The sequence below is a fragment of the Typopeltis vanoorti genome, chromosome 20, assembly GCF_054136105.1.
Source record: "Typopeltis vanoorti isolate ZY-2024b chromosome 20, IOZ_Tvanoo_1.0, whole genome shotgun sequence".
In the NCBI taxonomy this organism is placed as follows: domain Eukaryota; kingdom Metazoa; phylum Arthropoda; class Arachnida; order Uropygi; family Thelyphonidae; genus Typopeltis; species Typopeltis vanoorti.
In genome coordinates, this window is record NC_143568.1 from 38,319,937 (window position 1) to 38,335,178 (window position 15,242).

General features: G+C 34.3%; 1 protein-coding gene across 4 annotated transcripts in view; it reads right to left on the reverse strand.

Annotated features, from left to right (window-relative positions):
- Positions 1–15,242, reverse strand: part of Cmpk (cytidine/uridine monophosphate kinase Dak1) — a 183,715-nt gene that overhangs the window by 101,018 nt on the left and 67,455 nt on the right. For 3 of the 4 annotated variants that reach the window (XM_090409857.1, XM_090409856.1, XM_090409855.1), the window contains exon 3: positions 5,024–5,170. The exons of the other annotated variant lie outside the window; for it this stretch is intronic. In XM_090409857.1, the coding sequence (XP_090265983.1) occupies positions 5,024–5,170 (147 nt within the window). The remainder of the gene's footprint in view (positions 1–5,023; positions 5,171–15,242) is intronic. 4 annotated transcript variants of the gene reach the window in all.

Genomic DNA, 15,242 nt, shown 5'->3' on the forward strand with positions numbered 1-15,242 from the left:
CAAATCATTAATTAATAGACCATATATTGTGTGCTCTTCTTCCTCAACTTTACAACAAAAACTTCTTACTATCAAAACTATAATGGAATTAAATGGTTACAACCTTCATCGAATCCAATGGATAACTCATTACTGCATTCCAACATCTAAGTATTCTTTGACAGACCACAGAGTTGCTATCTCTTAATCTATTGGTAGAATTATGAAGAAACATCACCTTAATCCCACATGCTTTCTTATCTACAAAATTTCTTATCTGTCACCATCTACAAAAGACAAACTGTCAGCTCTATCTTAGATGATAACCAAACATACACATGCAGCCCACAGTAATTAAATTATTTTTAATAAGTAAATATTTCATCCTAAGTATCTTAGGACATCATCAGTACAGTTATTTCAAACAATACTAGGAATAACATACAGTTAGGACCTAACTTAGGATGAAATATTTACTTATTAAAAATAATTTAATTACTGTGGTTTATGTGTGTATGTTTAAGTTATGAATACTCCCCAGGTTTCACTATATATCTTAACTGGTGTTTGCCAGATCCCTTGTGAATGTAATTTGACATACTCTGGGAAGATGGGCCAGTCTGTCGAAAAAAGAATTAATCACCATCAATACTACATTGAATCCTTTCTTTTAAGCTTACACGGTGATCCGAATGCATTTTTGAAAATTATGGAGACACGGTAATTGTCTCCATAATTTTCAAAAATACAATACTACATTGAATACATGAAATCTCAAAAGTCTGGCCTGGTACAGCACAGTACTGACACTAAATGCAGTAACGTAATGTGTGGGATGAAGCTTGTCTTTTTCATAGAAGTAGTTTTAAATATGAACTACTTTTTCAAAGAAACTTGTGAAGCCCTTTTACACTGGCCTGACCTGAATGAGAACTATTTTCTCTGTCTCTCTCCGAAAAGTTTAGTAGATTCTTATTTTATGTAAACATCAAGTGTTTTAATATTATTTATTAATATTCATTTCTGGCATACAGTAATCCTTTTTAATTGGCAAATTGTTTGTTGTATGTACCTTGTATTCCTGTCCTTTGATTGGCTTGTTGTTTCTTCACACTGATGATGTACTGAAATATTTGCAGTAATAAACTTTAATGGATTAAAGTTTATTACTGCAGTTATTGTGCAATTTTGTTGTTCTTGAAGCATGCCTTCTAAACTTCAGTCTACTGTCTTCAGTCAATCATCACTCTCAGATCCATGATCAAATTTAGCAACTTTGATCATGGACATATTATCGATGCAAGACAGATGAATCTTTCTACTGATCAAGTGATAAGAACCCTAGGGTTCTTGAGGGCAACTGTATCAAGGATCTGCTGCAAGTATACCATCAACAAACATACCAATGCCTAGTGAGCAAATGGTGGCTAACCACATGCCACTGATGCCAGAGGTCAATGTAGACTGTCCAGGCTTGTACAAACCAACCACAGAGCAATGGCAGAACAAATCACATCTATTTTCAATGTCGGAGGTCCAAGCAGCATCAGAAAGCGAATGGTATGGCATACCCTGCATACTATGGGCTATGAAAGCTGATGCCCTAATCATGTACCACTGCTGACAATTTGTCATCGGGCACTGCTTCTTGCCTGGTATCAGGAGCATCAAAACTGGACCTCTATAGTGTACCAGAGTCATGTGGTCTGATAAATTCCGTTATCAGTTGTACCAAGCTCTGTTCTAGGAGGTTGTGACTCTGTGATGGTATGGGAAGTCTTCTCATGTGAACACATTAGGTCCCTCAGTGTGTCTGGAGAAGTCCTTAAAAGGTTGGCTGATCACCTACACACTTTCCTGGCCTTTGTGCATCCAACAGCCAATGGTCTGTTTCAGCAGGACAATGAGGTGCTCCACTGGGCCACAACCACCCAAGCATGTATCGAGGAACACTCATCTGAGTTTGGGGCCATTCAGTGCCCCCCCCCCCCCCCAAGCTTCCCAGATTTAAATCTAATCAAATCTCTCTCTCTGGGATGCCATAGAGCAAGACACATCCATTATCTGGGATTGATGTCTAAGGCACAGTTGTTGACAATGCTACAACAGGCATGGCCGAAATTACCTCTGGCATCTGGTAGAGTCAATGCATCAGAGAGTACAGGCTGTTATTCGTGCTAGAGGAGGACCAACACGCTTCAAGAACATTAGAGGTAGATATCTCTAATGTTTAGTCGAATGAATGTACTATCCATTCCCATACTCTGCAATTTGTATGCCAACTTATCAAGTGGTAACCTATTAGATGTTTTTGCAAAGTACAAGAATATCTGTATATGATTTCCCTTATCTAACTCACTTGTTATCATATCATAAAATACAAGTAAATTCCTAAAACAAGACCTACCCTTTACAAATCCACGCTGACCATAATAAAGAATCTTATATCCATCAACCCAATCCTGTACTCTATTGCTTACCAATTTCTCTAACACTTGGACTACAACTGCAGATATACAGACAGTCTAGAATGGAAACTTCTGTCCTAGAACCATGTTTGTGGAGTGACTATTTTCCTTTTTTTATTTCCCCACTCCTTAGGCCCTTACCTACTGAAAGACTTTCATTAAATAACCAGGTCAAGGGCATGGATAACTGTTGTGCACATTCCTTAAAAATAAATGGTGATGTGTCATCCCTTCCTACAACCTCATTAACAACTAACCCAATCAACACCATACATACCTCTTATTCTTTCACTTCCAATTCTCCTAATATTTGCCTGCCTTCTACCTATTGCACAGTATCATTTACACCAGTATGATATACACTGATGGAGTGCTCATTCAATAATTCCACTAATTATTGAATTGAGGTACTTATCAAACAAGTACCTCATGATCACTCTCACCAACTGGCAGCAGTGTTAATATCTCATTAACACCTGCATCTTGTAAGATATCGCCAAATCCAACACTTGAAAACCTCAAAATACTTCTGTCACATGCTGCTTAAGATAATTATCTCTCAGAAATTCATTAACTCACTCTCTGATTTGTCTAAATCCTTATTCTGAAATGTGTCCACATCACTCTATTGAGAATGCCAAGCATTCAAAAAATTTATCTTTGTGTTGACTGTTTACCATAGCTATTCCTTCCTTTTCTCTGATCATTATTGTCAGAAAAAATCTCATAGTTGTTATTTAGCATTACCTTACCTGTTTGCATCTTCTTTGTATCAATAACACCATTTATGTTAACATAATTCTTCTGTTAAGGACAAGACGTTTGTTCCAGTAGCTGACTTTTCACTATTCACCCTGGTCCCTGATAAAAATAGAAGGGATCATGCTAAAAGGATGACATTTCCAGCCAGCATGACAATTCATTACGCTGTCCCATCATTTTTGTTTGTAGTTTAAGCTCAGTTTAGTCAGCTAAGGACCAGATTGCTAGCCTATCATTCACTCATTAAATATCCATGTGGATAGCTAATAATCAGTTGCACCATGAGAAGGTGAATATCGATTCTTTACAAGTTATGTGGAAGCCTTCTCCTAGTTATCTAGCTTTAACTTTTAAATTATATATTATTTAACATACATATTATTTAAAAATAAACACACACACACACACACACACACACACACACACACACACACACACACACACACACACACACAAGGTAAACTGAAAAGTCATGCCTGTTGCATTATAAAATCCTAAGTGTACTTAATATCAATTTTTAGCCACAAATTTTGAACTTTCTTTTCTATAAAAGAAATATTACACTTAGCTTTTTTTTTTTGTTGTTGTTGCAGGCTTTTAACATTAGTCAGTTCAAGTGATGTATGCATGCAGCAATGGATTGTCACTGATTTCTTAGTCAAATCAGGACAAAAGCCTGAATGGAAATTCATTACAAACTATTCAATATATCTGGTGCAAAAATTACTTATGCCAGCAATGTCAGAAGAGGGATTAGCAAAATAAAATCAGATTAAACTTTAGAAGATTAACCTGGTTCAAGCAGACCACTAAACACAAAAAACAAGGAACTATAAGATGATGATTTATGTGACTAACAAAGAACTTCAATGTTTGAGTAAACTATAGTGTTCAAGTGATGATTATAAATGCAAGGATAGTAGAGCAGTACTTTGCAAATAAATAGCATAACTATTTATAGGAAAGGTGAAAAATTCAAAATTTACTAGATCTTTCAGAGACTTACTGCAAACATTGCACACTTTTCTAAGATGTTACTAGTTATGATAAAATCCAGAATCAAAGCATCAAATCCCAAGAATGAAAGTGAAAAATCATTGTCCTTACAAATACAATTCACATGTTCAATGCAAACTTTTTACTGACCATCTACTGAGAAAGCAAAGGAATGACGGAATAAAAAAAATAATAAAAAAAGTACATAATTTAAGAAGCCGAAGAGAAATAATTTGCTGGCTTTTTTTTTCATAATACTATCATTTAGTATTATGAAAAAAAGCCAGCAAATTATTTCTCTTCAGCTTCTTAAATTATGTACTTTTTTATTATTTATTTTAATCCTCAATAAGTGTCCACAAGGAACATGCCATTGACATAATTTTTATGTCAATGGCATATTGATGTCTAGACTATCCATGAAATTTCTAAATCTGGTTGGACAAGCATGCCATATAGAGTTTAGAATTTATCAGTGATTTGTTTGGTTCCATACAGAATGGCCCATGCAGATGAACTAACACTGATGATAGAATTTAAAAATAAATAAATAAATATTTTGATTGGTTCAAAAGTTATGACCACAAATTTTTCCATAATATTTTTCAACATTTCAGCTCATCAGTGACAAAAATGTATTTTTAAACAAAGTACACAGACAGACAGAAGACAAAATTAAATGATATACTCCAATATCTATATATAAAATTTACAGAAGTATTTCTGGTTGTATTCAAAAACAGGCATTACTTTTCAGCCTGACATTGTGCTTGCTATTATGAACTTCTCTCTGATAGAAATAAAAGTATTTTGATTACAATTTCCAGAAGACTGCATGTAATTTCAACAGGCACAATAGTTCCATTCTTAATGTGATTTTCAATCAATTCTCCATACTGAGACCCTGATGTATTCCTCTCAGCACGTAGGAGATCTCCAGCTGATAAATGAACATAGCCAAATTCCTATTAAAATCAAAAGAAATGTAAAAAAATTAAAATAACTAATAACAAATAAATTAAGATTGGCAAGAACATAGTATATAACCATCCAATTTATGTTTTATAAAGGGTGTTTCAAACTTACAGTAATAGTAATGTAATCTAGGTGTATTTTCGATAAGTTTCATATAAACATTACTATTATAATATGGATATTTCGATGGAGTCAGAAGACTCAAGGGACACCCCACTAACCTTTGCGTCAAATAATACCTATCATACCGCTTCTTAAATTCATTCACTGTAAAGGCACTTCCAACTATTTCTGGCAGTCCATTCCATTCATCCATCAATTACTCTCCAAGCAAAAAATATAGTCTGTACACCCTTGCTAACCACATGCTCCCCTGGAGGTTGTGGGAGCATGTTCATAACAAATAGAGAGAGTACATGATCCCATGTACTCTCTCTATTTGTTATGTATGGAAAAATGTCTTTTGTGTCAATCTTAACTAACCTCTTTAGTAAGTTACAAATTTCTATCATATCCTCTGTTTTACGAGGGCGGTCTGAAAAGTTCTCGGCCTCGACCATAGATGGCAACACTATCAGTACGATTTTTTTTTTTCCCCTAAGTTGGTACATCTATCATAAGTATCCATGTGAAATTGCAAGTCATTCTATCAAGTAATTTGTTTTATACAGCTGTCGGAAGCAAAAGTGTTGTCTGTATCCCTTGAAATGGATAAAATTGAGTATCGTGCAGTTAGAAAATTCTTTGTAAAAGAAGGTTTAACTCCAAAAGAAATTTATTCGAAGTTCATAAAAGTTTATGGCAATTAAGAAATGGGCTGCCGAGTTTAAACATGGCCATACCAGCCTTGCAGATGATCCATGTGAAGGATGTCCAAAAAGTGTAACACCAGAAATCATTGATCAAGTGTACGATATGGTATTGGATGATCAGCAAGCCAAAGTGCGTGAAATTGCCAAGACTATAGGCATTTCAAAAGAACGTGTAGGATATATTTTGCATGAAGAATTGCCAATGAAAAAGCTTTGCGGAACATGGGTACCACGCTTGCTCACAGTAGATCAAAAATGCACACGCATGAAAATCTCTGAACAGTGCTTGGAGTGTTTTAACAAGTATAAAACTGATTTTGTGTGTCGATTTATTACTATGGATGAGACTTGGATTCACCATTACACACCAGAATCCAAACAGCAGTCAAAACAGTGGACAGAAACTGGTTGCCAAGGAAGACAAAGTCAGTTCCATTAGCAGGAAAGGTGTTTTGGGATGCTAGAGGCATTTTGTTTATTAATTATCTTGAAATGGGTAAAACAATAACCAGAGAATATTATTCCGATCTTTTAACGAGACTAGATGAAAAAATTTGTGAGAAAAGACTGTTTGCAGAAGAAAAAAATCATTTTTCATCAGGACAATGCACCTGCCCACAAAGTTGTTTTGGGAATGGGAAAATTAAGGGATCTGCACTATGAATTGTTGGAACATCCACTTATTCCCCAGATTTGGCTCCCTCTGACTTCCATCTCTTCCCAAAACTAAAACTCTTCCACGCTGGTCAGAGTTTTTCTTCGAATCAAGGTGATTGCAGCTGTAGTTGGATATTTTGCAGATCTTACTGAGAACCACTACAGGGACAGGATAATAGCACTGGAATAAATGTATTAGTCTTAAGGGAGATTATGTTGAAAGATAAAAATAATTTTGAAATTATAAATTTATTTTTTCATCGTTAGGCCAAGAACTTTTCAGACCACCCTCAACTAACAAATTTTGCAATCCACACACCTTCAATCTATTCTCACAGGGAGCATTCCACAGAGAACAGTGACTCAGCTTACTCAATCTCCTCTGAATCCTCTCTACCATCTGATTCACCTATATCTTGACCATTGTGCACAAATTTGATCCATAGCCTTATAAGAAGGATAACCTCCTTATTTTTATTGAGAGGTTTTCAGTGTCCAAATAATCCTTTGAGTTATTTTGCCTACTTTTTTTTTTCAATATGTCCTCTGAACTTCAGCTCTGTCCACTAGTGTCACCAGTTTGCTACAATACAGTACCATCAATGTGACACTTAGTATGTAAACTTTTCATCCCAAATTGCATAATCTTACACTTTGCAACATTAAATTGATAATTATTATCCTTTGCACACAATGTTAATTTATTTAAATCATCCTGCAAGATATCTATATCACCTTTATCAACTATTTCCTCCCACAACCGTTTTGCAATATCAGCAAACAACTGAATATCCATCGTCCCTTAAATCATTTCCTGTATTATTAATATGCAAATTAAAGAATAGTAGTCCTAGTACACAGCACCGAGGTGCTCCACTGATTACCTTCATTTTCCTAGATTCTACTCCACCATATACTACTCTCTGGTGTCTGTCAGCCAACCACCCCCCTACCCCCCCCAATACCACTAGCTTCACATTCCATTCTCATTTTTTCCAACTTATGCTAGTTGGAGAAGTACTGTCAAATGCCTTTGCAAAGTCCAGAAGTATCACAGTGCTGGCATTTCATTTATCTAATTCTTCTGTCATTATTATAAAAAAATGTAAGTTGCTAAGGTAGTACCTACCTTTCACAAAATCATGCTGCCCCACCACAGAGTTTTATTATTCCTATCCACTATTCCTGAATTTTACCTTTAACCAACTTTTTCCAATACTTTAACCATTACCCCTTAGATGCTGATTGGTCTGTAATTTGCTACTTCTAACTTGAAACCTCCTTTATGTAACTGAATTATCTTTCCCTCTTCTCGCTTCCTTGGAACCTTGTCAGAGCTCAGACTTAGGTTAAATAACCTAGCCAATTTTCTTGCACACATAATCTAGTCCCATTGTTGTATTCACATTGATATTTTATAATATGTTCAACACCTCCAGTCCTCTACCTCCATTCACACATCAGTTTGCAATAACAGCAACTGCAAAATCGCTATCTGAATGATAATACACTCTTGCAAAGTGATCACTTAGTAACTCGACTATTTCTTCTGCTTCTATTGCATTTCTACCATCGGCACTGATTAAAGTTATCATTCCATAATCATTTTTCTTCTTACTAGCAACATAGGAAAAAAAAAAAAAACTCTTTGGCCTGCTTAGCTTATTTTCTCATTTGATGTGATTTTGCATTTCTTACTTTCATATTTTCAATTAAAATAACTTTATATAAATGTGAATCTGATAATGTACTTTACTAAACTAAAGCTGTTCTAATTTTAAAAATTCAAAATTATAACTGTTCTGAATCAGACCCATGTTTATAAGTTTTTTTTTTTTCATTCACAAGCACATTTCATTCATAAACACAGATTAATTCCTAAGTTTGAAATATCAGAAGGGAGAAACTGCCACAATATTCAACCAATAACTGAGTCTGTCCATAGCAGCTGGATTATAAATTTAATCCAAGACTGCTAAAAAATAATGAACCAAGTATTCTGCCAAAAGGTCCTGATTTTGCCTCGTCTCAAATTGTTGTATTCAAGCAATAACAATCAAGGAAAAGAAGGAGTAGCCATAGTCTTAAACATTAAATATGAGGCTAATCTTCTTGAATGTCAGACAATTTCAAGTAGAGTGATGTAGACAAATATCAGAATGGGGAACTGGACAATGAGGCTTATTTGTGCCTATGGTCCCACAGAAGGATCTACTAAGGTAGAAGTGGAGGAATTTTTTTGAGACTTTAGAGAAAGCAACTGACACAATGAAAAATTGTTCCTTGTTGGGAATCTAAATAGCAGAGTAAGAAATGACTGTCAGGCACACAAAAATATTTTGGGAAAATTTGGAGAAAAGACCAAAGCTAATAATAATGGCAAATACCTGTTGGATTTCTGTCAGAATATGGTTATTACAAACACGATGTTCTAACATAAAATGTGCACAAATTCACATGGAGAGAAGAGACAAGGAATAAGAAAAGTCTCATTGACTATGTTATTGTTGATAGTGATGTTTTCTCCCTGGTGCAGGACACTGTAGGATAGAACACTAATGTTAAATCTGGTGTCAGACAAAGATGTGCACTTCCCTCTGTTAACCATTATCTATATGGATCACATTATGAAGGAAAGTGGTATTAAACCTTATATCAAAAAGTGGAGATGTTAATCCAAGCTGTTTACTTCATGCAGATGATGTTATACGTTTAAATAAACCCAGTACGAGTCTGCAAAATTCCTTGACTAAATTGAATAACTGTTTTAAAAATGTTAGTATGAAAATCAGCAATAACAAGACAAAGACAATGAAAATAGGCAAAAACATTGAAAATATCAACTGCAACTTGAATAGAGAACCTATAGAATAACTAAAACATTCAGCTACTTAGGCACAATTTTTAGTGAAAATAGTAAATTCAACATGGAAATAGACAACAGAATCAACTAAGCCGGTATGGTAGGAAGTCAACTGAATAAATTTATGGTAGAAGTTGAGCTATTTTACAAAGTAATTACTCCATACTTCAAGGATATCTTTTCTCCAGTTTTCATGTCACCTTTATCATCTCTAATTCCTTTTACAGCACTCTTTCCTTATTTCTGAGCTTCTTCAGCAACCTCCAGAATATCTTGCCACCTTCTCGATATTTATTTTATATGTTCTTATCAGTCTTCCCATGACTTTTGTTTAACACATTAACCGCCATATGAATCAAATATACAATTCACATTACATTTTTTCAATGCATTGTGTGAATCATATTTGCTTCACATAAAGATTTTTCTTTCAGGCCGCGTAGTTCACATGTGATTCATATGGGTAATGGAAATGTGGCACCTGGTAAACAGTTTATATAGTTAGCGCAGTAGAATTTCAACTACATGTACAACAGGTGGCCTATTATAGGGGTTTTATTTTACCTGATTTAGGCCAATTTCTAATGTTGAATAAAACAATAACAATGGCTAAATACTGATTTATAATATATGTCATTATAAATGTGTCAAATCATAAATTTTTCTTCTAAAAAATTGAAAAACTAAAAACTAATAAACAAAAAATGACAAACAATAGACAAATAGATATGAAAAAAATAATTACGTGAAATTATTACTAAACAATTACAAAGTGCAGTTATACACAATAGTAAAACAGCGAACACAGTAAAAATTTTCGCACTGAACACATTTCCACCGTGTTTGTGTGGCATTAGATGTTGCATAGTTTCTATTATGTTCTTCGGTTAACTTTTTGTAGCAAGATGTACATCTTCTCCTATTACTGGTACCAACCTCTTCTAAAATAAGTTTTTCCTTGTCTGAAGCCGAGGTGACTTTATTTTCCTTTGGTGTAATTCCTAATAACTCTTTTGTGATTTTTTCTCTAAATTCTGTGATGCTAATGTTTTTATCAGTAACTCGCTTATATACTATAGAAGCATTCACCACAGCAGAACCTAAAAGAATTTCAACTGCGAGTTTTCGGTACCATTTCACACTTCTTCGAAGACAAGATGCATAGGCTTTTACCTGATCGGATAGATCAATAAACTTTTGCTTTTGTTATAGTCTATAATAGCTTCCAGTTTTTGCACTTCATTACCATTTCTTGCTGTAAGAGATTTCATTTTGTTTGTGTGTTTTGTTGATAACATAAGCACTTCACGTTTATCGCACCATTTTATTACCACCACCCCTGTGTCACTTTCTTTATCAATTATCGATACAAAATTAATAACGGAAAAAAACTCGCGTACAAAGATTATTTAATAGTATTAAATTACTATTTAAATTACTATTAAATAATCTTTGTACGCGAGTTTTTTTCCGTTATTAATTTTGTATCGATATGTCTACTCACGGTATACCTCTTTTAAAACTTTATGAATTATTTCACTCTTTTTCAATTTCTTCTGGGTAACATCCCGTGGAATTCCCTTTCGATTTTTTCTCAAAGTGCCTACAAGGTGTGTTTGTCTATTCAAAAGTTTGTGCGCTAATTCAACACTGGTACAATAATTATCTACATATACTGTGCGTCCATGGTCAAGTAGATTCTCACAAAGTCCCATAACAATTGAAGTTTGAACACTATTAGTGGTATTGGTCTTTTCTGCGCCGCAGTATATCTTGAAATCATATGTATATCCATCTTCAATACACAATTTGAATAGTTTTATGCCAAATTTGTGTCATTTATTCTTGATGTACTGACAAAAGGCAAGACGACCTCGGAAAGGAACTAAAGTTTCATCTACACAAATATTACTCAAAGGCATCATTATTTTCTGGAAATTTTTTCTAATGTGATTTATGAGAGGTGTAATTTTATAAAGTCTTTCAGAAGTATTTCCACCCTCATTGTCTGTGAAGTGCCAGTTACTGAGAAGATCGACTGATTCCTTGACATAACTTATTTGATTTCTGTAGAATAGAGGACGTTATTCGACCAATAGCACTCTAATTTTGGCATCTGCACCAAACCGAACCAAATTTGCAGACCCAAAAAATCTTCATTTCATTGGGATTTGTGTTTTTCAACTTTCTTATCTATCATTATTTTCTGGAAATTTTTTCTAATGTGATTTATGAGAGGTGTAATTTTATAAAGTCTTTCAGAAGTATTTCCACCCTCATTATCTGTGAAGTGCCAGTTACCGAGAAGAAGATCAAACTGATTCCTTGACATAACTTGTTTGATTTCTGTAGAATAGAGGTGTTATTGGTCGATTATTCAACTAATAGCACTCTGATTTTGGCATCTGCACCAAACCGAATCAAATTTGCAGACCCAAAAAATCTTCATTTCATTGGGATTTGTGTTTTTCAACTTTCTTATCTATCATTATTTAGGCATCATTATTTTCTGGAAATTTTTTCTTATGTGATTTATGAGAGGTGTAATTTTATAAAGTCTTTCAGAAGTATTTCCACCCTCATTGTCTGTGAAGTGCCAGTTACCGAGAAGAAGATCGAACTGATTCCTTGACATAACTTGTTTGATTTCTGTAGAATAGAGAATGTTATTCGACCAATAACACACAAATTTTGGCATCTGCACCAAACCGAACCAAATTTGCAGACCCAAAAATATCTTAATTTCATTGGGATTTGTGTTTTTCCACTTTTTTATCCTTGCTTTTAGTAAAATTGTCTTACTGAGTTTTTGAAGAGCATATCTGTTAGTTTCTTGCACCATTAGGTCCAGCAGTCCTTCATCAACAAACATAAAAAAGAAGTCTACAGGCTGTTTATTATGCATTTCTTCAATAACGTTTTGTTTTATTCCAAAATTATTATCCACAAACTGAAAATGTTTTAGATTATCACCTGTAATTTCATTCCATTGTAGGTTGGTTGAATTCACATTTCCAAGTATTTCATCTGAGGAAGAATCATTAGTCAAATGCAGATTTCTTATAACATCAATTGTTTGTTCAACAGAATGAGCAGCAGTAAACTGAGATATACCAGGAGCAAAAACTTCGGTATTACCAGTTGTAGATACTTTTATTCTCTTTCTAGCAATGAGAGAATCAGAATCTGAAGACACAGAACTAAGATCACTTCTGTTGCAACTTTCTGACGAATATTCATATGGTTTGTTATCAGATAAAACTTCATTTATCAAGGTCTTCTAAATGACGTTGCTCTTTTTCGTAGACTCCCATATTAGGGCAATTTATAACAATATTTATCACTATAACAAATTTATTCCACCAGACAAAACACTGAACGCATATAACTTCGTACGCGTCGCAGATATGCAAGTTTGACCTTGTGTGAAGTGCGAATCATGTGTGCACCGCTCGGCCCAGTCAGTAAAAATATTCTTCTCAGGCCGTGCGGTGCACACGTGATTCGCACTCAACAAATCTATTTAGCTGCATGAAATAGATAAAAAATCATAAAGTACAATTATTTTATGTTACTTTCAGCAAATTGTAAAACAAAAAGAAGTTGGCCCGGGGAGCACAAAATTTTTTAACATTACGGTGGTTAATGTGTTAACTAGATTTACACAGTGTTTAGCTTTCTTAAAGATTGGTCACTGAATCTCCAAGGTCTAGTTCCTGTACTCAAAGTCTTTCGTTTTTTCTTTAATAATGTTTGTGTAGTCTGCGGTTCACATCTGAGAGCTGCTCAACTTTTATTTGCTTTAAAACTTTCTTACATATTCTTAATATGAAATTCAACTTTATCCTTCTCGAGACTAAATGGTGATCACTTCCAATTTCAAATCGTGTGTTCACTCTAGTGTCCTGCACCAGTGAAGAAACATCACCATCAACAATAACATAGTTAATGAGACTTCTTATTCCTTGCAATTCAGAACATGGCTATTACTAACACAATGTTCTAACATAAAATGTGTACAAACGCTAACCACTCTCCAGCCAAAAGGATGTGGGCTCGAATCCCACCTTGGGCATGGATGTTTGTGATTGTGGAAATACCAGTGGTGGTGGTCGGTGGTAGATGGCATTGGTGTAGTTGCGGTCAGTTGGTGGAGACAGAGTTGTAGAGCAGGTGCCATCCCTTGATGAGTCTATAGACTCCCTAGAGGTGTCAAATAATAATAATAATACTGTAAATACTCTTTAGGCTTAAATAAATGGTTTGTAAACAACATACCGAACTGTATTTTGTCAATGCACTATCCTTGAAAAATTCAAACCTGTGTAAGAGAAGTATATACTATTTTTATTTATGCTGCCATGACTGATTTAACAAATAAATAAACAAATAAATTTGCTAGACTATAGCATGTGGGAGATAAGATAGAGTATAATGGTGGCAGTCAGAAGTTAAGATGGTGACCAATAAAGATTAAAGAGAACCAAGGATTCAGCCAAGAGCACAAAGCAGGGTAGTATATTACAATATATCATTACAGCCACATGAATTTTGCAGTAAATTGGTAAATTCAGGGATTGTAAAATTTCTTCATTTGTTTTATGGTGCCACTTGGTATATTCAGCTGTTTTTCTGAAAATTTATTTCTGCTGCTTGAATCCGTTTTTCATTTAATCTTTTTTTTTATAGTCCATGTTTCACTTCCATATAATAAAGTTGGTTTTAGACAGAAGATTATATAGTCTGATTTTGGTGTGATTCTGTACCAAGGAGGACTTAAATATATTATTTGTTATGCTGTTTACTTTAGTAAAATTTGATATTTTAATGTGTATCTTTTTCATCTTCATATGATAACTCATCCCAAGTTTTTGAAAGTATTTACTTGTTCTAATGAAGGATGTACATCCCCTCTGTTATTAATTATCTATATGGATCACATTATGAAGGAAAGTGGTATTAAACCTGATATCAAATTCGAAGATGCTAATCTTAGCTCTTTACTTTATGCGGATGATGTTATACTTTTAAATAAATCCAGTACAAGTCTGCAGAATTCCCTGACTAAATTGAATAACTGTTGTAATAGATATGGTATGAAGGTCAGCAATAACAAAAAGACAATGAAACTAAGCAGAAACATTGAAAATATCAACTGCATTGTGAATGGAGAACCTATAGAACAAGAAAAACATTTCGGCTACTTAGTGCACGATTTTTAGTGAAGATGGTAAATTGAATATGGAAATAGACAACAGAATCACAAAGATGGTATGGTAAGAAGTCAACTGAATAAATTTATATGGAATAAGAGAGAAATTAGTCAAAACACTAAATTAGCTTTATACAAGACAGTGTTCAAACCCATTTTAACTTATGGATTCAAGAGCTGGGTTTCCTTTTATATGACAATTTTCTTTTACATGTATCAGGTAGAGCTAGTCAGGTCTTAGAATGTAGTTTCAGGGCGGGGGGGTGAATAAACACTTGACTGAAGACTAGAGACTGCCGATACAAGAGTTCTGAGAAAATTTAGGGGGATGAAAACAGATGGCATCAATGGTGATATCATATTAAAAACAAGGATATTAGGAAAGAACTTGACATTGTTAGCATCCAGGAATGTATTAGCAGAGCTAATCTCAGGTGGTATGGTCACTTAAACAGAATGAAAGAGGAAAGGTTAGCAAAACAAGTGTTCTCTGCCAAGTTGGCAGGAAAAAGATCCAG